Source organism: Gymnogyps californianus, chromosome Z, assembly GCF_018139145.2.
Source record: "Gymnogyps californianus isolate 813 chromosome Z, ASM1813914v2, whole genome shotgun sequence".
Lineage (NCBI taxonomy): Eukaryota > Metazoa > Chordata > Aves > Accipitriformes > Cathartidae > Gymnogyps > Gymnogyps californianus.
Window position 1 is genome coordinate 37,958,396 of NC_059500.1, and position 25,110 is coordinate 37,983,505.

General features: G+C 35.3%; 1 protein-coding gene across 1 annotated transcript in view; it reads left to right on the forward strand.

Annotated features, from left to right (window-relative positions):
* CNTNAP4 (contactin associated protein family member 4) overlaps nucleotides 1–25,110 on the forward strand; it is a 244,003-nt gene that overhangs the window by 191,012 nt on the left and 27,881 nt on the right. The window contains exons 12-16 of the mRNA XM_050912810.1: nucleotides 109–228; nucleotides 4,253–4,450; nucleotides 10,684–10,840; nucleotides 14,099–14,226; nucleotides 23,618–23,788. Coding sequence (XP_050768767.1) covers nucleotides 109–228; nucleotides 4,253–4,450; nucleotides 10,684–10,840; nucleotides 14,099–14,226; nucleotides 23,618–23,788 — 774 coding nt within the window. The remainder of the gene's footprint in view (nucleotides 1–108; nucleotides 229–4,252; nucleotides 4,451–10,683; nucleotides 10,841–14,098; nucleotides 14,227–23,617; nucleotides 23,789–25,110) is intronic.

The window sequence follows — 25,110 nt, forward strand, 5'->3', positions numbered from 1 at the left end:
CACAACTTCTTTTCCTCACTGACAGGCTCCACGCACTTTTTTTTTAGTTCCCTGAATAAAATGTAAAATTATGCTATTACATTTGTGATGGAATGTGTTCTTTTACAGCCATCTATGAGCAATCATGTGAAGCCTATAAGCACAGAGGGAACACTTCAGGCTTTTACAATATTGATTCAGATGGAAGTGGCCCCTTGGGACCGTTTCTTGTATACTGTAATATGACAGGTGAGGTGATAAACTTCCTTAACTCACAGCTGGGCCTGTATGCATGCTCATTATATTGAAACATCAGTTATCAAGTAAGAAACCTCTGTAGCTCATAAGTTTAACGTATACATGCACAACAAAATGAAGGTGACTCCTTAGCTCAAAATACGTGGCAAAGAATTAGGTAGAGAAATTAGAATAATAACAGGATTCAGGCTGTGAAGCTAACACTGCGTTCACGTTGTGCTTTGCATAAATAGGACGTGTTCCATACGGAGACAATGTCATACTAGTTCATTTTCAGGGAGCAGCTTTGTTTTCATTGAAGCTACAGCCTCTTGAGGACATTTAAGGAAATGAGAAATAAGTTATGTTTTATGAGAAGATTACTGATTTTTCCTGGTAGCCTTCTGAAAAATTGTAATTCAGAACTGGTCTTTATTATGAGGACTATAGACACTAAGCTTCATTTTTCAAACTGCAAGTAGAACTTTTGGAGAATGCAAATGCAACCAGTGGGAGACTTGCAGCCTTACTTTCAGGCACCCTGCCTCCTTTTCTGCACCCAGTTCTTTGAATCTGACCATTTATATCATTAGAAGTTTTAAATATCAGAATTTGTTGTCAGTTTGCTTTTTAACAAAACAATTGATGTTGTCTATGTATGCCTATTGGTATATGTCCTTTCAGTGACACTTACATTTAAATGGCTTTTTGAAATTTATTATTGTTTTATTTGTGGCTGTTTCCTTTTCTTTTTACTTAGCCTCTATTTATTTGAATTGCTTTCCAGGCAGAACGATGGAAACACTTTATTGTTTTATGCTACAAAAATATATTTTTACACAGTTATAACTGTTTAGAAGACTATATGAATAAGCTATAGTTGAATTTGGTTTAGGAATGTCGTAAGTGTTGAGAACTTCACTTAGAAACTTTATCATAAGCTTTCGATGTTGATTTGTAAACAATTTGTGGTCACATCTATTTCTTGAGAAACTGACAGGACTCTGCCAGTGGCATTGGTTGATTTTCACAGCAATCTAAAGAATACTTATTACATGTGTTGAAATAATAGCATTCTCATAATTTCAATCAGTCTGTGCAATTTAACTAGTCTCACCATGTCAGCTCCTGGCTTTGACTTCTACAGTGAGCTGTGCTAGCTCAGGGTGGACACACTTCAGATTGGCACAGGCCGTTAAAAAGAAATATCTTAGTCTCCTATGAGACTAAAAGAGTCACGGCAGAAAGATGACAACTTTTTTAAGTGGGTATAACCCTCAAAGGTACAGTGTAGTGTCTGATTTATCCTTATGTGTCTATGAACAGCTGTTACTGTTTTCCTCAGTCACTCCTTATTCACCACATTAAGCAAACCTCATTGATCAGTTCTTCATCTTGAGATGCAGCCTGACAGGATGAATCTTCTATATTTGTTTTGTTCCCAGTTTCCTCATGACTGGTATTCCCTTTTCCCACCAGAGGCAGGGAAGGCAGATGCCCACATTTCTTACAGCACTGCCTTGTCTTTGACATTCATGGGGCTCTATTTTCAGACAGCTGGGAGGGAAGTGCATTTCCCTGGTTTTATTCTTGGAGGTCAGTTTCAGAATGAAAAACCTACAGTCCACACTGCCAGTTAAGATGACCAAACTTTTCAGTCACCTGCTTTTCTTTTTCTTGGTAAATTTGGGAGTGTGACAATGAGTCTGACAGCTGACCTGTTTGTTTTATGTTCAGCGTAGCCTTTAGATATATTTGTGTCTGTGTGTATGTGCATGTACAAAGAGAAATCTAACTTTGCTATACGTACAGCCATCTGCTTTTTGACACCATGAGCATATACTTAATAAAATTCTATAATCTGACCAAAAACTGGTAAGCAATGATAAAAAAGTTACATAAATAGACTCCTTTTAATATAATATTTTTTGAATAAGCATCCTACCTTGGTATTTCCTTTAGATTTTCTGATGAATACGTGTCCTTTAAGTGACCGTGAGTTCTTTCCTCTCTATAAATATCTTATAATGTCAGCCATGCGTGGCCTGTAGGAAGCTAATGAAAGTAAAATACAACTCTCTTAAATAGTTAGAAATACTACTATTAGAACGTCAGAAATATTATCACTAATACTACAAGTTAGAAAAATAGTTTTTCTCGTATCTACTCAAATTACATTGGCCATTAAGATACAAGAATACAGTGAACATGAATCTAAACTTGACTTGATTGACCCAGACCAGCTTTAACTGGGAGCCTGATCATACCTAACTTGAAGTGGATTTTAGTCATGGGGGTCAGACTGTCACAGGCTTTGCAAGTGGAAGGTGAAACAGAATAAGCTCAGTGCTTCCTTGTTCATAGGTGAGGGGGCTTGGCAAAAGTACAAAACAGCAGGATCACATGAGCCTTTATAAGCCACCAATATTTAGGGCAATTCATATTTTGAAGAACATGGAGGGAGTAATCTCTGTACTCCCAAGCAGAGTGTCTGATGTTACATTTCCTTGTATGCAAACTATAGGACAGAGTGACCAATGCATTCCTGTGCTATGGTGCCAGCCAGTTTCATCCTTCCTGTGTCTCAGTGCACAAGAAACTTATTTTTCTAGTCTCAAAATAAATATATATTACTTAGCCTACAGCCTCTACTAGCTTTTAAAGTAATGCTTTCATGTAAGTATTGTAACATGAGTTTTAGTTCTTGATTTGTGTGGGTTTGCATTGTAGTAAGTTTTTACAATTAAAAATGCTTTCCATAATTGCTGTAGGAAGTTAAAAGAAGACTTCTAATGAAAGAATATTTGCAAAGTATCAATACAACTGGAAAGCTATTGAACTGATTTGTTGCTTAGTGTAAGCAACATGGCTCCAAGTTGGAGAAAGTCTGTTTTACAGCAGAATGCACATCTTAGCACATACCTTTTATAAACATGCAATATATTGTTTATTATTCAACCATTTGAATTATATGTATATTTATATGCAAGTCTTTTCTGCTCTTTTATTACAAGAGCATTACTTCGGAACATATTTTTCTAGAAATAACATTTGGAGTACTGAATATTTGCTAGTGATTCACAGAAAGTGAATTCCAGTTCAATTGCTTCTGGAATAAATATTTTGGCAATATGTTGCATGCCACCAGTTCACATGAATCATAAGGCCTGTTTACACAATGCAATGAAGTATGTAGCTGCCTTACCCATCAGTATCTGAGCTAGAAGTCTACTTAAGAGCAGTATGTGTTTTTTAGGGAAATGCAGCTCTCAGTTCTGAACTAGTACTTCATCATGTTACAATACCAAGTCAAGTGGGCATACCATGGTGGTTGCCATAAATTAATACTACATCAGGTGTTTGGAAGCAACTTTCTATTGAACTTTGGAAGCTGTGATTCTTAGTCCTTGACTAAATACAGGTTATGAATAGTACTTCAAATAATTACTAGTATTTGATTTTAGATGGCTAGAATAACTCATCTTCATGTAATCTGAGTTTTATAGTAAATACAGTATTTGCAAGGTACTTTTGCTTCTTTGTACAATGGAAAAATGCTGTAGACCATTTTCTCACACAGAATATATTAATTTCAATTATAACGATATATGTAATGTAGCTAGAATCTAGGATAGAATTTAGTGTTATTTTATAAACAATTTAAGCCTGGGAAAAGTAACAATAGTAAGTATTATTTCTTTCTATTCTTTCATTGCAATTTACCAAGTAAACTATATCTTATTTCAGAGACAATTATGTGGGTGTCGTCACTTACTGTTTCTTTATTTAATAACCATGACAAGGTGAAAATGTGTTACAGTCATGGTATGATAATCTACTTATAAATAGAAACAAAGATTAATTGTTTTCATTTTTGCTTAGTGATTTATGTCTCTGTTTCATATGCCCAAAAGCACTTTTTGTGATCAAAGAAGTCACCTGAAAGTTTGGTTGATTTCATTATACATTCTCTTTCCGTTACCAACTTATGCAACTACCTCTCATTCTTTATTACTTTTCACATGTTTTTTGAAAGATACAACGTGGACAATTATACAGCATAACAACACCAACCTAACGAGAGTCAAAAGTGCTAATCGAGAGAACCCCCACACTGTGTTTTTCAAGTACTCTGCCAGTCTAGACCAGCTTCAGGCTACAATTAACCATGCAGAGCACTGTGAACAGGAGCTTGCTTACCACTGCAAAAAGTCGAGGCTTTTAGATAAGCCAGGTAAGTAAAGCAGACAAATCTTATTATGTTGCATAGTGCATTTTATTCTGCTGGCTACTAAAGGTATTTATTTCTATCAAGGTCATGGCATTTTGCTACTATGGAGTTTGAACTACTTCAAATATCTAGTACTCAGATTCCTGCAAGTTGCCAAGAGATATTTGAACCAGAAAACCACAAATGTCAGATTATAATGATCTTTGTTCACAGAATTAAGTGCTCTCAAAGTTAATTTCTCTCATAAGTCTTTTAAATTAACAGAGATTATTATTAACAGAGCTCCTGTTGGTCTGCCTTCCAGGGATTTTTAAATTTTAATGAAGGAATTACTGAGGAAATATCCCCTTAAAAGAACACAAATTAGTGCATAGATATCAGCAGAAGTTTATCACTGAATGTTTTTGAGCACTTAATGTGCATATTGTGAGTGCTTGTCAAAAAGCATTGATAACATTAAATTTCCACTGTCCAATATAAACATTCATAAAAACAACCAATAGCTAAAACGTGGATTATTGACAAAAGTATAATTGTTTTAAGAGAAAAATGAATGGAGATCTTCTGACATACTTAAAGAAAAATGAAGTTATGTAGTCTACTTAAATCTTAACTCTCACTGACACAGAGCTGCTGTTAACAGACTTCACCATGAAAATCCATTCTAAGTACTCCAAATCATGTGGAAGTAAAAATCTCATTGTTTACTGTCTTTTGAAAAACTAAGTGAAATTGTTTGACTTGTCCACCAGAAACTCTGGAACTGCTCAAATTGATTTCTTGGCATTCTTTCCTACTAAGCAGAGAGCAAGCCTCTGAGTGCAACAGTCTCTGGTTCTGTCTCTAAACTCTTTTCTTACATATCCTTTCTCCTTAATTATGTCATGAATATCACTGGACTTCTTAGACTAGAATTCACTTTTGGCAGAATATCTTCTTGAAAACGTCTCCACAGCATAAAAGATTAACGTACTGCTTAAGACGTCCCACTGAGCCTCCCTTTTACCTATGGACTCCAAATTAAAGTTATGGTTAGATGTTCAAAAGCCTGGTTTATACCAAGCAGAGGGTTTCAAGATTGTGGTCTCTAGGTATTTCATATCTTTTGGCTGTTAACTGTCACATGGACTAAGTGAAAACCAAAAAAACCAAAATAAACCCCACCTTCTCAACTCACCAGTTTCAGCAGAGTGATCAAGCTGGAAACCATGAAAAACTTGAGGTCAGAGAAGAAGAGAGGGGAAGACATAGGCAAGCCAGACTTTCTACTTTTTTTTCCTGTTCCAATGAGATTGCACAGAAATGCAGGTTTTTCTAGAAAGCTAAAGAGTGCAATCAGTCAATTGCACTAAGCCATCTAAAATTCAGAGTTTTGAATGCTAGGAGTAAATAGGCATAGGAAAGTTATTTGTGAGTTCTACAGATTTTCTGAAATCATTCTTTGTTTAAACACTACCACAGACTGTACCAAATGCAATTTGCCATTCCTCTGAAAAGTGGGCTTCAGTCTGTTCTGAAAGAGAGCTCTGGGTAAGAGAAAGCTAGGATCTAGTGATGGTCAGTCTTGGCTTCTGCAGTGAGACAGCTTAAAAAAGGCAACACCGAGTTTTGTGATATAGGGACAAAATAACAACACTTATTAAAGAGAATTAGGGTTTATATTTCCCTCTCTGAAAGCAGCCAGAGCCACATTTTTATAACTGTTTAGAGGATGTATTGAATTTGCCTTATCTTTTCTAGCATCCTTAATTAAATCACTTCCTTAAAATAAAACTCATATTTTTACATTCCAGGATTCAGATCTGCCCTTTTTTAGTTCAAGAGTAGTGACCATGGTGGATGACTTAATAAGAACAGATCTTTTTTGATCCATTCAGTCACAGTAACAGTAAAACCAGATAAAGTTCCTGAGAGAAGAAGCAGATGCCCCTTTGCAGATGTAGACTGCTCTGTGCTTTTGAAGGGCTAGGTCTCACCTACAGGGGGAAGGAAAAAAGTGGGTTTTTTTCAAAATACATGTGCTGGTACTTTTTTTCAGGGAACTCAGTGATCAGTGTGCCTAGAGTATCCACTGAAATAGATGTTGTTTTCAGCATCTGAACCACATCAGCAGCAAACAGTATGAGTTTGCACAGTTTTAGAAACAGAATCACAAATCACTGAGTGGCCGAGGCTGGAAGGGATGTCTAGAGGTCATCTGGTCCAATGCCCCTGCTCAAGCAGGGCCACCTAGTGTCAGTTGCCCAGGACCACGTCCAGATGACTTTTGAATGTCTCCAAGGATGGAGACTCCACAACCTCTCTGGGCAACCTCTGTCAGTGCTCAGTCACATTCATAGTGAAAAAGTGTTTCCTGATATTCAGGAAGAGCATCCCGTGTATCAGTCTGTGCCCACTGCCTCTTGTCCTGTCACTGGGCATCACTGGAAAGAGCCTGTCTCAGTCATCTTTACACCCTCCCTTCAGGTATTTATATACATTGATAAGATCCCCCTGAACCTTCTGTTTTCCAAGCTAAACAGTTCCTGCTCTCCCAGCCTTTTCTCATAGGAGAGATGCTTCAGTCCCTTAATCATCTCTGTGGCCCTTCATTGGACTCTCTCCAGTAGTTCCATCTTTCTTTTGCAATGGGGAGCCCAGAACTGGACACAATTCTCCACGTGTGGCCTCACCTGTGCTGAATGGAGGGGAAGGATCACCTCCCTCAACCTGCTGGCAATACCTCAACCTCCTAATGCAGCCCAGGGTAACAGTAGCCTTCTTTGCAGCAAGGGCACATTACTGGCTCATGTTCAACCTTGTGTCCACCAGGACCCCCAGGCCCTCGTCTACCAAACTGCTTTCCAGCTGGATGGCCCCCAGCATATATCGCTGCCTGTGGCTGTTCCTCCCTAGGTGAAGGTCTTTGCAATTCCCCTTGTTGAACTTCATGAGGTTTGTGTCAGCCCATTATCTTCAGCCTCTCAAAGTCCCTCTGGATAGCAGCATGACCCTCTGGACTGTCAGCCACACCTTCCAAAGCCTTGGTGCATGTAGATATCCAGCATGTTTGATAAGTGGTGGAAGATTAGGGTTATATTTATACAGTGATCACTGTAGTGGCTGTAGCTAAAGGAAACCTGACTGAATCACCTTTAAATTGTGTAGACTAGATATCTAGCTCAGCACAACACTGTAATGCAGAGCTATTTACAGAATTAGCCGCATCAGTACTGCTTTCTCAAAGACGCCTGTACAGTGTTAGAAGCAGCCAAGCCATGTACTGTTAAGCAAAACTGGCAATGCCTAGATAAGCCCTAGTTAAAACTGGGATGCATCTAAACTAACAACAGTCAGTGTACTGTGAATATATGCTAAAATATTTTTAGTCTGGTAAATATTTTTAGTCTTTGAACACAACAAAATGTAAGCCCTGGGCTTTTGTCTCTGAGGCTGTGAGAGTAAGTTTTCCAAATGTCCTCCGATTTATCATGTTTTTCTTTCTACAAATATAAATTTAGAACTTGCCAATATCGTGGAAAGGGAGAATTCTAGTATCTTTCAAAAATTTTAAGGTCATGCCACCCCATGAAATACTTCTTTCTTTTATCTCCTGGATATCAGAGAGCTGGGGAAAGAAAGAGGAATTAGGGATCCTCTCCTGTTTTCATGTCTTTTTTTCTTCAAGATATATCTTTCCATTGAAAAGTATGGAGAGAAGACAGAATATATTATTTGTTCTCTCTGAAAAGTAGTAATTTCAGATTTAAAACTGTTACCAAAAAATCTAGTTCTAAGTTTTTGAGAGCTTTGGAAATATATTTCTTACCTATTTCTATGTAAAACATATAATTTCCAGCCTGCTCCAGCAGGTATACATTCTAACTTTTAATATCTTAGTGTGACATAGTACCACAAACTTTAGAAGTTTCATTAGAAATTTTTGTAAGGATGTTGCAATTATAAGTGTGAATGATAGTTAAATTTTATAGAATGCTCCGCCTACTTAGAAAAGCTCAGAAAGCTAAATAAGAATTCTGTTTGGAATACAAATGCTTTAAAAATTTGAGGGAAATTTAGGAAGGTACAGTGATCTAATTTGAAATTTTGGACTTGTTGACTTAGTTGTTATTTCATCTATTCAGCATCTGAAGATAGTCTTCACCAAGTTTTCCTGTTTCAGACCACCTTTATGTATTTGCTTGCTGATTTTTATGCATATTTCTTTGAATGATTTTATAGTCAGAATTACAAAACAAACAAAAAGCAATCAATCACACATAGATAATAACTGAAGCATAGCTGACATCGAAACAAAATTCAAATAACATTTTACTGAAATAAGTTTGTTCTGTTTCATTTATTACAAGCACAATGAAATATCAGCATTTGAAATGCAAATAGGTACATTATCAAATTGCCTGCACAATTTAGTACCTCCCACTTCTGCTATCTATAATCTCCACCAGCTATGCCTGACAAGTACAAAATTTGATGATGGTCACATGAAATATTTTTTGGAACATGTAGTCCACATAGTAATTCTTAACTGACTATATTTTAAGAATACATTATATTCAATCAACCTGGATAGCATTTGCAAACGATGTCATTAAAGAAGTCACCTGTTAATACATTTATGTGATCTTTATGAGGAAATCTCTGACCTTTTCAATTAATAGCTTTATTTTGTTGAGGCAATATTTTCTGCCAAAGCAGGGATAACAATCTGGGCTAATCAGTATGAACTTGCAGAATTTCAGTAAATACTCTCTCCTCACCCTGCTGTATGAACAAATAACTGAGACCAGCTTTTAGACATACCCCAATGTCCCTAGCGAAAGACTGGGAATATTAATTCATGACTACAATATAAAGCTAAGGCATGCTGTTGAAACAGCAGAAATGTTCTGCTTTTTACCATTTTAGTTGTTGGAAGCTTTTTAAACTGCTGTCTGATAAATTATTTATAAACTGTTTCTAGGTTTTCTTCCTCCTGTGATGGCTTGCAAACACAAACAGTGATATTGGACATTGATGCCACTATGCAAGTTTGACTTTTCCAGAAACTGCTCGCACTGTTTTTTGGCCTGCTGGGCCGACAGTTGTGTGGTAATGAATGCAGTCAATATGTTTATGATCTGAGAGACTGTCAGTGTAACAGAGGTCTTATCTAACAGTGAGGTTTAATAAGCAGTGGCAGTTGTAAGTAAAGTTGAGACTAGGATAAATTCCAGCTTCTTCATGGGGGCCTGCTGCTGAAAACTTGGAGCTCCAACAACAGCAAAAAGAAGTGCATCTATAAGAAACTCTATAATTTAACAGTACTTGATTTCTTCTCATGCCTTGACTTTCATGCATTGCATCTATCACCCTTCTTCCTTCTCATTTGAGATGGTTTATCTTTATGGTTCGCAACTTTTAGCTGTTACCTGTTCTGTATATATTTTCTGTTGCTGTGCTTACTTGGCAGCATCTTTAAGCTTAATCTGCAGTACTGTAACATTAAGGAAACATCCAGATTTACCATTTTGCTACAAACAATGCTGACTGGATGCACCACACAGAGATGTAATAGTCCTGGGAAACCTCACTTCTGCTCACCAAATACATCAACTTGCTTATGGCAGCGCCATTAACATGATTTCTGCTGTCTCTGAGTATATAAATTCTGAATCTGCTGCCTGTGACCTAACAGTTGTTTTGGGACATTTCTGATTAACACCACTATTCAGTTGCTTAATGTTTGTCACAGGTATGCGTAGTAGTACTCTGTAGTACTCTTGGTAGCGGGATGAGACCATTTCTGCATAGCTTTCCTGTAACTCTTCTGGTTCTATTGCTGGTAGTTCCATGATCTGAAATTGATCTTTACTTGGGAATATAAACTACTTTGATTTTTAGGGCGATGGTATCTCCTTTTTCATGGACCGTTTTAAAATGAATTATATAAATGTACTGCCTAAGATAAATGTTTCTAATATCGCGGCTGGTTGAGCTGGGGACTGAGAGTTCCCTTTTCCACTAATGCAAGCAAAAACCTGTGACAATCATTTAATACCTGATAATGAAGTATTAAAATGAATAATTACTTATCAAGTAAAGGTAATAATTCATTTTCCAGTTGTTGTTTAAAGATTTTTGATTTGAGGGGTGATTTTTCTCTACTTAATCTTTTGGAAACTTTTTTGTATTAGAAAAACTGGGAGAAGTAGGAGACAAGACTAGACACTGATTTTCTCTAACTTACCTTTTAGATGGGATGCCACTGAGCTGGTGGATTGGAAGAACCAATGAAACACAGACTTACTGGGGAGGTTCTTTGCCTACTGTACAAAAATGTGCTTGTGGATTAGAGAGGAGCTGCATTGATTCCCAACATTACTGCAACTGTGATGCAGACAGAGATGAATGGTGACTTTTTACTGTTGCTTATTCACAGTACTTTTTCCTAGAAAGTAAATAAAGCAAATATACAGGCCTTAGCACATTTAAAACACCAAGGCTGTTATAAATTTACATTACTGTAGTGTTACCTGCTTCTTTGATATAGAACACATTTTTGCACAAAATTATAACTATATACATTAAGTATTATTGCTAATTCTTTCACTCTGAATTCTGGGGAGGGTTTAACTTTATACAGATACTTTCTAGTTTTGTAGTATATTGCATGTTATATATTAAGACTTTAGCTCTGGTCTTCAGTACAACTTCAGTTAATAGTTTTAGAATACTGAAAGTAGTTAAACCTAAAATAAAAGGTTCTGGAAAAAAGTTAATTTTTAGTATAATTTTTAACTACACTTTTCAGTTTAGACTTTTTACCCCCTTTTTTTGTCATCTACAACTTAGATAATCAAAATTGGACACCCTTGCTATCAGCAAAGTGAAGCACTCGTATGGAATGAGGGGATGGAAGGATTTCTAAAATGTAGATCTTCCACTTGTACTTGAAATTCTCTGATGTTATTTATGATCTCATTCAGATAAGTAATGGAAGAGATGAATTCCTGTTACAGTGTCAAATCTGAAGCTGACTTTTCACTTAAGAGGATCAGATACAACTTTCTCAACAATAGCTCCAGTGCAGTATAGGACTTTATAAAGCAGACAGGGACTTTTCAAGTGAAAGCTTTTCTGTTGAAGAAACCTTTAAGCTTTTAAAATTATAAAGCATATTTAACTTATATAAATCCAATTCAGTGAGTAGGTTAATATATGCATGTTAATATATGTATCAACATCTTTTTTTTGAAAATAGAATAATGTAAGGAAGGTACTTAAGATTATCTTCATGTGCACAAAATGAAGCAATGCGTTCTTTTCTCCTCAAGCTAGATACCCACCCTTCCTCTAAAGGAACAACTAGTGAATTTGGTTGGAAAATGCTTATTCTCTCATCATGAGCAGGGAGCTCAACAGATACAGAAATGAAAATACAACAGGGTTAGTCAAAGAACAATTCTTCACAAGCTTCAAAAGTTTCTGTGGGGAAAGAATTTGCATCTGCAGTAAAACTCACAGAGTGATATCTGCTGTGCTCGTTCCAATAAAGAGATTAAACAAATACACAGAACACTAGGAATTTTCCTATTATTGTGCTGTACAAAAATACAAACAATTTTTGATTCCCAACAGCAAGATAAGTGTTAAAAGATGAACACATTTTGAGACAGGATTTTGAGTAGTTGCTAGTATATGTAATACATTCTTGCTCAGTTTTTCATTCATTTAATCCATGCTCACATACATAGGTTAATTTGTAATGGTTACATACTTATAAATAAAGTAGATAGAGGATAACATGCATGTCTTCACTATAACCACTTTGAGTAAATTCCATATGTTGATGAGTGTATTACATTGAAAATATAATGACTCCTGTTTTATATTTCTGTTTGTATCCACTTTTGACACTTAATTTTCATTTTAAGTGTAGACTTGTCTCAGCAACTCCAATGTTATGGAGGCTATGTTTACACTTATTTTGGTAGTTGTGCTTAATGTTACATTTGGTTCCCTAGAGACTACTGGTTTGAATCGGTTGACTTAATACTGTTCATAAGGAGGAAAAAGTAGGTAGGAGCTGTGCTTGTTTGAAATGCTTTCTGAGCACATAAAACCAGAGTTACACACAGTGCAGTTTTGAAAATATGGTTTTGATATTCTATTTTAATAGTGAAATCTATCTTATTTCACAGATTGGACATAGTATATGTAATACATTCATGCTCAGTTTACACAACAGATTGATCTCTAAAACTCCTTGTTCGACTAATCAAAATTTTTAAGTCTCTAAAAGTCTAAAATAAAAAAGATACTCTTTTAAAAAAAATCTGTTCCTAAACATCTACAAAAATGCAAATCCTTTCTGCAGAAAAGGTAAGCTGGTTTCTATTCAGTTTCCCTTTATCTGCAGCATAGTTTTACTGAAGTAAATACTTTTGGTGTTTTGAGGGTTTTTTCAGTTCTAAATTAGAAATCTGCAATATCTCACCTCATCAAAAATTAACTTTTTTTTTCAAATGTTTTGCATTCCTCACTTCAGAAAAAAAGTTTCCTGAAAAAAAATGTACATTTGTGTGCATTGTGCTCTAAGACAGATAAACAGAAATTGTATACAGGGGAAAGATGGTGATGTTAGTAAGGGGAGAGGGGAGGGGAGGAAAAAATCACTAATTTCATTCAGCACAAGGATGGAATCTCTTCCTATTGTCTCAGTCCCAGTGCATGGTGTACTGAGAGAGGGGGTTGCTAAGCTCAACCACGTTCCCAGAGAAACGTGGCTTGCTTGCTGAGGTGTGTTTCTCACATTTAATCTCTAAGCAGTGTGAGTTCCAGATTGCCTCCCCTCTCTGAGTTTGTACTGTTCTCTCTGAGCTATTTGCTTTTCCCATTAAAGGGAACATTCAAATATAAATGGACTGAATGGGCAGATTGAATTTTCCAGAATGGTCTTGACTGATTGAATATTTCCATGGGTTCAGGGGAAGCAATTTTAGGGCCAAAATTGGTGCTTATGAAATTTAGACATTCAGTTCTGACACTAAGTTAATAAAGATTTTAAACAAGGAATTTGGTCTAAGACTACAAGTACTGGGTGTGTGCTCTGAGTGCTAGGTTGCATATTTCCTTTTCTGAGAGTTACATATTTGTAGCATATGCTGCTTTTCCTGTACACTCAACATGAGTTCGTATTTTTCTATTTGATTTTTTTTAACTTTTGTTAAGGTGAAAATGGAAAAAAAAGGTTAGACTTATTTGAAAGTTATACTAAGCCATTTAATATTCCATAATGAAGAGACAGGCCATTATAGATACAGGATGTCCTCAGCAACATAAAATTACTGACATGGGCAAATGCATTAACTTAGGCAGCCAGTTAGGTACCGATTTATGTCAAAAAGAGTTTTCTCAGGCTTATACAGACAAGCACAACCATAAAACTGCTCACTTCCCATAAAATTATTTCAGTCCTGTCAAATGATCACAATATCAATGCCAAAGAATAGGTTTGTATTCACAGTTGCTTGTATTACCCATAGAGTTATGCAGCACTTTTTTTCAGAATTTAATTCTTTCCTTTTCCCCAGCAATGTGTCAAAGATGATAATGAAATGTTTATCAGAAACATTTAGGAGAGCTGTGGTTTTCATTTTACCTTTTCAGGACTAATGATACTGGATTCCTCTCCTACAAGGAGCATCTACCAGTAACTGAAATTGTGATCACAGATACTGACAGACCAAATTCTGAAGCGGCTTACAAACTGGGGCCTTTGCTTTGCCGTGGTGACAGTAAGTAATAACTGCAGAGTTTTGCTAAGCAACAATGGGTTTTTACTGCAATAAATTTTAAATGTTGTTTGCTAAATAGCTTAAGATACACTTTTGTAAAAATTTCATCCAGTTCTTTTAGTAATTAGAAAGGAAAAAGACAAAATGTCGTGGTCCAGTGCAAACCAGAGTAGAATTGTACAGATATATTTTTGATGATAGAGATCAATAGTGAAGACAGAAATAGTATAGTTTTCAACCAGATATTTTGAGTACAGAACCCAGTGTTTTTATGCAATTTGAATTAAGTTATGAATAAAGCATTACATGAAGGGGAATTCATAACTGGTTACCATATCTTGGGAGAAACATACCCTTCACTAGATATGCATGCCTCTGTCACCAAACCTTATGCATATTAACTCCTCTGAGTATTTGTGCAACTAGGAAAACTATACTAGGGGAGATTACTCCAGTAAATGCAATATCTATAAGCAAAATTTCAACTCCTCATAAGAACTTAAAATTTAGAAAGTTATACAGTAATTCAAAACATAAAGCTTGTACGTCATGTGTATGTATGTAGTAACCAGAAAAATATCATGTGTGAAAAAATCATTTAAAGGTAATGAGACAAATGGAGCAAAACTGATATCTTATTGAAGATTTGTGATATTTCTGATTTCATTAATTTCCATCTTCATTGGCAAAGCAGATTTCGTTTATGTTCAATAGTAAACTATTGCACAAAATTTTATGGCTGCTGCTGTTTGTAATCTAAAGTCAGGATAAGCAATGCTATAGATCATCTTAAAGATCTTAACTGAAGAGTTGAATGGGCAGGATTTTGTCTACAGCTGAGTAAGGGATTAAAATATTTAATAAGCTTAATTTCTTTACATCAAATACTATTTAATGGGTTTTCATGAACTTCACTATTGTTTCAAATAATTACAAATTACTATTTTTATTCGTTATGTGATTTTCCTCCTTCATCATACGATGTTGTGTTTGTTTTTCAAATTTCTTCAGCCTTTATGAATAAGTGGAAATGAATACCAGTAAAGAAGTACTGATCTGCACTTTTAGGCTCACTCAGGAGACAGCATAGATAAATAAATATAAATTAGCATGTATTTATTTTTATGTCATCTCTGCTTTCATTCCTGTGACTTGTCAGGGTAATTATGCCTGGAAGATTTGCTAACAGATGTGTGTTACAGCAGTGCATTCTAATTTTCTTATGAAAATTTATAAGACATGAAAAAAAACCTGTTGGGTGCTTCCTTTTCACTTGACTGACATCCGATTGTGAGCTGATCATTTATCCTACCTATCAAAGAACTGTTAAATCATGGGGTTATGACATAGGATTATGGTATAATTCAGAGTGTAAAGGACCTAAGGAGGTCTCCTGCTTACAGCAGGATCAGCCATGAGCTCAGACCAGGTCTCTCAGGGCTTTGTCAAATTGGGGCTTGAAGCCCCCAAGGGCTTCACACTGCTTCTCTGGGTAGCCTGCTCTGCTGCTTGGCTGTCCTCACTGAGAATTTCTTTTTACTTAGATCAAGCCTGAAACTCTGATGTTTCAACTTATACCCATTGTCTTTGATACTCACACCTTACACCAACGCAAAGAGCTTGGCTCCGTCTTCTTGATGATTTCCCCTTAGGTTTTGGGGCTGCTGCCAGCTACCCCGCAAAGCTGTTCCTCCTCCAGGATGAACCAGCCCTGGACCCTCAGCCTGAAGGGCAGGAAAAGTGCTCCAGACCTGAACATCCTGGTGGCCTCCCCTATACTCGCTCCTGTTTATTGAAGTTTTTCCTGTACTGGAGGGCCTAAAATTGGAGGCAGTATGTAGATATTGTCTTACAAGTGTTGAGCAGAGGGGGATAGCCACCTCCCTCAATTGACTGGCCATGCTTATACAGCCTATGACGTACAGCATTGTGGCCAGGGACAATGAAACCAGGGACAATGACAGCGATGAAACAGAAGTATTTACAGCTTATGTAGTACTAATAAGTGGGGAGAATTTCAATTTCACCACTCACCAAGTTCCCAACTGCCATTAATTACATAACCTGACCCCAATTATCACCAATCTTAAAACATGGAAGCCAACTAGCTTCCCCAGGTGAATCATCAAAATGTACAGACAGTTCTGACACCCATTGACCTCTCCGCCTTTATTTGATGTTTGCTTATTCTGAGTGATTGAATTGCTGCGAAATTTCACACTGATGCTAAATGATCACAGTATTTCTACACAAGCTGCAACAGAAAACTCTAAAATATCATGAGGACAAGCACAAGAAGTCAGTCTGAATGTCAGAGAAATATTTTTGTAGTGTCAGACAACATTATAGAGTTTGACTTTAGAAAGAAGCAATTTGGGACTGAAATAATCTCAGTGAAAAGACCTTTCAGAATATAACAGTTAATGGTAATAATACAGCAAAAACCTTGAAAAGGAACATTTGTTTTGATTGTTTAATAAGAGCAGTAATAATGCAGTTTTTCTCAGCCATTAACATCATAAAGACAAAGATAGTAAGAGATGGCATGCTTTTGGGGAGGTAGGGACTAAAATTTGAGAAAACAATACAGAATTTCCGAAAGAAAAATTAATGTAAAATCATAGAATTTTGACATAAAAACAAAGTGCAAGATCTTGAGTAAAATATTAATTGTATGATAAGATATATAAATATGAAGTGTCATATGTTATATATTCTGTATCATATATTTTATACAATGTATCATACATAATATATTACCTATATTATACCATTAACATATTATATTATTCTATATATTTATAGTATAATATATAATACAGGATATATCATATATAATAGATGATATATAATATATTTTATAATATGTTAAAGTATATTAATATCTTTTCTTATATATAACATAATTATATATATTACAATAAATATTCTATTCTATTCTTTTAATCATTATACTGTAAATGACTGAGTGTATGACTTACTAGCATTTTTTGTGATGGTCTTTATGTATCAGCAGTGGTTTTTATAATGAAAATTTTCTTTAAAGCTCAGTTTTCCAGAAAATGTAAAAAGCCATGAGTTGTAGTAGTTTCTGAATTCTACATGTTAAATTTCATACTAGACAAAACTGATGAAGTAAGTCTAAACTCTCTTGTAAGAAAAGCAATAACATTTTAGTAGCACTTTAAAGCTGCAGGAAGGAAGCAGACCATTATTAAGATTTTTTCTAATCTGAGGTTGCAGACACCCATGAGGATCTAATTAAATGCACTTTTAAGTACATTTATTTTCTTCTGCCCCTTTGGATAGGTGGAGAACACAAAAAAGATCTAGTAGCAAATATCCATTTCTCAAAAGTGCTGTCAAACAAGGAAAAATAGATATTCTTGGATTCACAAGTGTGATTTGAGTACTCTCCAGAGAGATTATTGCTTATTTCTTCTTCTGTCACTCTCTAAAACTAAATTATACAATTCTACTTCATAGGGGATATCCTTTTATTAAACATGTTTTTTGTTCTTTCTGACAGACATAAGTTCTTCAGAATAACTCTCTGGCATAACATAAAAATGTGAGGGAGAAGGTTTACTTGTATTTGTGATACACTTAGTACTTCGTTAAATGATTCAAAACCAAAAGATCATAAATTCTCATTGCATCAATAATCTATTCCTTGTAGAACATCTACTTAGAGATAAAAATAATTGTTTATGCCCACAGCAAAATGAAGTAGACCCATAAATAGTTTGTTGAATTGAATTGTCATAAACCATACACTCCCTTGACTAAGTTTCCAAGTTAGAGTTACTTCATTAGGTACTTATAAGAAGTCATGTATCATAACTCACATGCAGTCCGGCAGAAGTTACCTATTCTTCATTGTACATTTTTTATTTTCACTCTTTTATTTAACATTACATTATTGTACTTGGTTTCTTTATGTTAGATTTTATGGATTGACTCTCTTCAATGAAGTGTGTCACTTATAGAAAACAAAACCGTATTTGCCAGAACAAAGCAGGAAAGAGTAACCTAAGAAAAATAATAACAAAATCAGTACCAGTATAGTTCTTTTTATGTCTAAAGTTCCATTCAGATATTAATGATTTTTCTCAGCATCTGTGATGGAGTTAGCTATCTGTATTTCTAAGATGCCAAAGTGCAATGAAAGTAGTAATGATATTCTAGAGGAATACGGCCATTTAGAGAAATTAGGCCATAGGATTTGGTGACAGCTCTATACATATGAGTAGCACTCACCCATTTCTATCACCTTTAATATATTACTGATTCATTTCTATATTCCTCTTTCTGCTGTACAATATGTCTGATAAGTTGTATGCCAGCACTGCTGGTATCAGATTGAAAAATATATCTAAATATAATGAAAGTTAAGATTCAAATTAATTTATATCAACTGAGTAGGGTAACAGGAAAGATTTTGAAGCATATGAGGGCAAAAGAAACCTTTGGGCCATTAATAGATAGAAATACTATGGTTTTCATAAAAAAGAAAGAGGCATCTCCATTATTTTTGTCATCATGCAAGAAAAAGCCAGATGTTGATTAAATTCTAATAAAGCGAGTCACTTTGTATGGGTAGAGTTTTAAAAAAACACACCATTCAAGGGGTTTTTTTTGTTGTTTTCCTTACAAGAACTGACTGGAAATACTCTGATTTATTACTATGAAGTTCCAGTAAGTATTAGAACATATAAAAATATCCAGAACACTGAAAGAAAGCTAATGTGCCAAAAATATGTGTAATAAATGGGTAATAATAATCTCTCAGTCTCAGACTGATTCTTGGCCCAAAAATAAAATTGATTATATAGATCTTAATTGAATAAAGCATAATATAAGGAAAGTGCAATGCAATGTAAAGATAATATATCATTCAGCATGAGTTTATATAAAGTAAATTTGGCCAAACTTTTGAGGGACTTCAGTACTGGTAAAGGCAGTACTGGTGAGGTGAGATACTTGGAGTCTAGTAAGATATTTGACAGAGTGTCACATACTTGATTGAACAAAAAAAAAAAAAGAGAAAAGGAAATGTATAAATTCAACTGCAAAATGATAGTACAAGCAGGTAAATGCAAGCAGATAATCCATTCAACGTGAGTTCCTAGCTTGACATTTAAACCGAAAAAAACCTAGTGTGAGCTTTGGATATAATAATTTTAAAGACCAACTGTATTAACTGATCATAAGTGATACCTGCATTAAAGCAGCACAGTAAATTTCTAAGTTTAGCCAAAAAAATCTGTTTCACTTATCTGCAGTAGCCTGAGAAATCAGGGCATGTCTTTGACTGTTAATAACAGAAGTATCTGTATACTGAGTGTTCATTTCTTCCTCTTATTTAGCTTTACAATATTAATTTATTTTTGTCCTAACCTCAGTCTAATCAACATTATTTTGATCCTCTTTACTGCTTCCTGCAGAATCAAGAAGTTTAATACAAGTCTGTAGTTACAGTTTTACACTATGTTAAAAGGATGTAAGGTTAAAGGATTGTATTAAAGAAGTTAAAAGATGCATTTTTGGGTGAAAGTCTCTTAAACTTAATCTCTTTGCTTAACTCAGGCAGAACCTGAGGAGATATGCTCAACTTAAATGGTGTTTCTTAGAATAAGAACTTTCAAATAATGTTCTTGAAAGCAGGAGAGAAAATCAGAAAAAGATCCAGTGGTTGGGATTTGAAGCTAGGCGAATGGGCTGACTCTGTGTGCATACATAAATATACACATAAATTGACAGTAAGAGCATTTGTGAATTTTCCATAAATGGACGATTTTTAATTGAATTGATTGAATATTTTTCCTAGAAAAAATGCTCTTTTTCAAACAAGAATTGATTCAGGGAATTTATATAGTCTGTGGCATATCAGAGGTCGAACTAGATGATCGCAGTTTTCCCTTCTGGTCTTTTAATCTATGAATCTTATAATAAGCTGCAATGTAGCAGAGCTGGAAGTAGTGATGCAGATGGGGCAGCTGAACTCCACAAATTCTCAGAGGCAAACAGTTGCCAGCTGGTCAGGCTTCATAACGTTAGGAGGATAGCTTTAGAAGAAGCAATTTGCACACTTCTCAGTAATTTTGGCCTCCTCTCTGCTGTGCTGGATGAAGGGAAATTTTTGCATGTGGCAAAACTGACAGAAATATTGGGCAAATATGGAAAGAAATAGATGTAACTAAAACATACAATAGGTAGCGATGATTTTCCTGCTTGGTTTTGCATAAGAATAAAGCAAAGCAACCCTCACCCCCCACCCCCCCAACAAAACAAAACAAACAAACCAAAACAAAACAAAACCCAAACCCAAACAAAACAAACAAATCCGTTAGGATACAAATAATAGATGATCACATAATTTAAAGATCAGTTTAAGAGGCCAGATAGGGAGGAGCAGACCAAAGACAACAGGCAAAATGTTGATCATCTACTGGTAGTTTAACTAAGATCAGATAACCCAGTCGTGTAGATCAGACAGGATAATAGGATCTACAATTTACAATAAGCACACTTTCTACAGTATTAACCTTCTATATTACTACTACCGTGCACTTATAATCTGATCACAGTGACATTACAATGAAATTCAAAGATCCTGTTGATGTACTAGAGACCAGAAGCTGGCTCTTACAGAGAAGAGCACTCTCTGCTGGAAGATCTCTCAATACCGTTTAAGTGTTTCACAAAATCCCTCTAAGAGGGAGAATATAGGAAAGACGGAAGGCAAATTAAACATCATCTTCACAAAGAGTACAGCTGCTTTGAGAACACAGCTAGCACCTCCAGATTAACAGCAGTGTGTCTTAGCTCTGCCAATCTGTAAGAGATGGGTAGTATTTTATGTGTTATGTCCATTAGAGATTTGTTTTGTTTGGGGAAGAGGGAGGACTAGTCAAAAAAATATGTACAGAAAATATTGTTCAGCAACATAAATTCTTTATTTTCTCTGCCTCAGCACTCACTATCCCTGCTGGAGTTTCACAATGAAAGAATGAATGACGCAACACTTAGAGATATCAAGAAGAATTGATACAAATAACAAAAAGATTTCAGTTTTGATTAAAAACTTGAAGAGTGCTACAATTTGGAATTGCACAATTGTAGAGCCACTTTTATTATCTTTGCAACATTAAAATGGCTAACTTATCTGTCTTGTTCTCATTTGTCCCTTTTTCACTTTACAATTTCAAGTTGGTAAGACCAGTTGATATATGCCAAAAACTAAAATAATTTTTGCAATATAAATATGCTACTGTTTTATTTATGACAAATGGATCTTCTTTTTTTACTCATAGGAAGACTGCAGTCTTACTACTCAGATAAAATGCTAAATATTATTGATTTCCTAACTATATGGTGTTTGATAGTTTCAGAAAATTAAATAGGAGACTGTGAGCCAGATACCGTAAAGTGAAGAAATTCTTTTCCCACCCTGATTTACAACAGCATAAGATACTTTGTAATATACTTTTGCTAGATCTATATTTAACTCGCTTTATTGATATGGTAGCTTTATATTCATAAATCACACAATTTTCAGAGCTGAGGAAAAGAACAGCTAGATAAGAGAAGACAGGAAATTAAGAGAGGAAGAATAAAACTTCGTATTCCTGCCCTCCCCTAAGAACTCCATTCTGATTTACAAAGATCATTCAAATGCTTCATTGAAGCTAATTGTATCATTACTCTACTGGACTGTTACTGCCGCTATTGTCTCTCTTCTAATTACTAGCAATGTTTTACCAATTTTGTATAAATTACTAGTATTAAACTTCCTATTGTGTTTGAATTACTGGTAACAGCCAGCCCATTGTTTTTTAAATAGTTGTTATATACTTGAATCATAACTGTGGTGAAGTTTGCTCTGTGGGAGCCATGACCTGAAACAGTTGAGGAATACAGGCTTAAAATTGATCCCAATACGTAAGGCTGCTGCCTTCGGCTGACGGCACTTTGCACAGGATGATAACTCCAAGGAGCCCATCAGGCAGCACAGGAGAGCGAGGTGCAAAGCTACGCTTTCCTTTCCCAGCCTGAGCCATCTGTTCACAGCTCTGCTCTACCATGTAAAAATTGTCCTGATGGCTGCTCTAACTTGTGATGGCTGGCAGTACTCCCAAGTGGCGAGTGTCGCAGGAAGCAATTGCCAGAATACGTATGAATATCTGGCCATGCTGCTTTTCTAGGTGTGGGATCCGAAGCCTGATTAAAACTCTGCTAAAAAGTCTGGAGGAATGAGTGAATGGACTTTGATTTTACTTCTCTGGGCTGTGGACCAGGCCTCTGTGTACACTGTATCACAGAGTTTGATTTTGCAGATAAGAGAGAAATTTGCAAATCTTTTTTTTTTTCTCCCTCTCTTCCTCCCCACTAAAAGCAGAGAGTGCCTGGAGCAAAAATCATGGCTTTGCATAGTATTTAGACCCAGATCACAGCATTATTAGGAGAATGTGCAATGTCCTTGTTCAATTAGATACGAAGGTATTGAATGCCTCATTTGATTTAGAAAGCAATATAGCTTAATAAAGAAATACAGATACATCTGTAAGAATTCAGCAATAATAACAAGGTACTTCTAGTTGAACACCATAAATGCAGATTATGTTCTTATTAGAAGAGGGTGTTATTAGAGATTTTACATAATCTTTTTAATAATCAAGAACAAAATCTAACAAATTATGATTAAATGCCAGCTTAAAGAAAAATCAAACCAGTAAAATATCTATATTTGATCTTGTAGCCTTTTTTTGAGTAAAACTGACTTATGTTGGATTTATCATGTAAGTAAGAATGCATATGAATTTCTAAACTGCAGTCAACTAAAGGACAAGATACCTTCATAATTTTTTTTTTTTTTTAATTCCTTCCGCAGTAATTACTAGGAGTGGTATCCTACCTTCTTTGTGATATCCAGTAAAACTTCACTGGACTACAATAATAACAAGACTCTTTCCTTGTTATTTGAGAAATATACATAACAACTATCACAGTTATAGTTTATACTAGCTAATGTAGGTATAATACTTCATTGAAAGCTGCTATGTTTATTTACTTCATAATAGGATACGTCAGGCCCTAACTGGACCGTCTAGCTGAGATGCCAGTCATTTTATTTCCCATTAATTGGTTTTTGGTTGTCTGAACTGAGCACCTTAATTACTCTTGCTGAATCATTCTTCTACGTCTCCAAGAACCCCCACTTTTTGTTTTGTAGACTAAGCAGGAGGCTTCTGTGGAAGTTAGACTCTCTGAACATTGCAACCCCTTCCTAGACCTGGGTACTTTCCTTTGTTTAATCGATTGTAAAGCTTATACCGACAATATTAGATAACACTGTATCTATCACTTAATCTTTCATTTTGACAAATAGGAACATTTTGGAATTCAGCATCTTTCAACACAGAGACGTCCTACTTGCATTTCCCCACCTTCCATGGAGAGCTCAGCGCAGATGTCTCATTTTTCTTTAAAACTGCTGCTTCCTCAGGAGTGTTTTTAGAAAACCTGGGAATTCAGGACTTCATAAGGATAGAGTTATACTGTAAGTAACATGACTGACAGTTGTTATTATTATTATTATTATTACAGCTTTCAGTTGGACTAAATTAGAATTAACTTAAAGGGGGAATATTTTAAAACTGTTCTCTAGCTTTATTACTGTTACTACTGCTATTGGAGCTTTATCATTCCCCCCAAAATCACAGCACTGAGACTATACAAATATCCATTCAAAGATAATTTCTGCCCCAGAAGGTTCTTAGTCTAGGAGCACAGCAATCAGTCCCTGACTGCTCAGACTGTTCCTCCTTCACTTGCTCGCTGCATCCCTGCCACCAAATTCTCTCCCTCCAAATTTTAAGACCAGGCATTACATGTGGCTGCTGGGAGATGCACTCAGTCACAAAGTGTGACTCGGACCTTCTGTGGCACAGGATCCTAGCTTAGTCACACTTTCTCACCATTTTTTTTTTTTTTTAATTTTCTTTGTATATACGCAAATCTTTAGACTTTTACACACAGATAATTTTTTGTTGCACAAGAGAAAATAAAATGTCTCACTAAATTCAGTAAGACGACTAATGTAGAATGAAAGCTTTATCTTAGTTGACTATTTATTTTAGTCTTATATTGTTCATTATTAAAAAGGAGAATATTTAAAAGGATGAAGTATTGTTTCAAAAAACTTTTGGATTCATTTGAAATGGCACATCAATTAAAAAGACTTATACTTGACAGATGCCTCTGAGAGTTCTTTAGAACCTTTTTTACCTTGGGATTAGACAGTTCCTCATTTTTTTACAAATCTATTGTGTTATCACACTCAAGTATTTTCCAGTGAAGAGTACAAATAAATATATATAAGATACATATCATATAATGCAAAATATTGCTGTAAAAACATTAATGTATCTTTATTAAAAAGTAAAATATTCTGCTTGCTTGTTTTTTTGCCAATGTTAATGTCTTAGATTATTGAAACAAACAGGAAAACACCTACTCTGTTCTTCTGTAGGCAGTTTAATTATAAAATACAGTGTAATGTTTAATCAATTTGGTTTGCATTATCTCAAACTGTAGTGCTGTATTTGAAAGACACCCTGTTTTCAACAGTGTTTTTGCCATGTTTGTCAAGAGTATGAACTGTCTTCTGCTAAAGTTCTGTGAACAGGTGAAAACAGAGTAACATTATAACCTCAGTGTCATGCAATAGAGAAAATGTACTGGGTCAGCACTTCAGTGGAGAATCTCTGAAGCAATGATGATATACTTGTGTGATAAATGATTTTCCATTTTCAAAATAAACAGTTAAATCACGGAAACATTAAAGGAATGCTGCTGAGAACTGAATTTATTCAGACAATT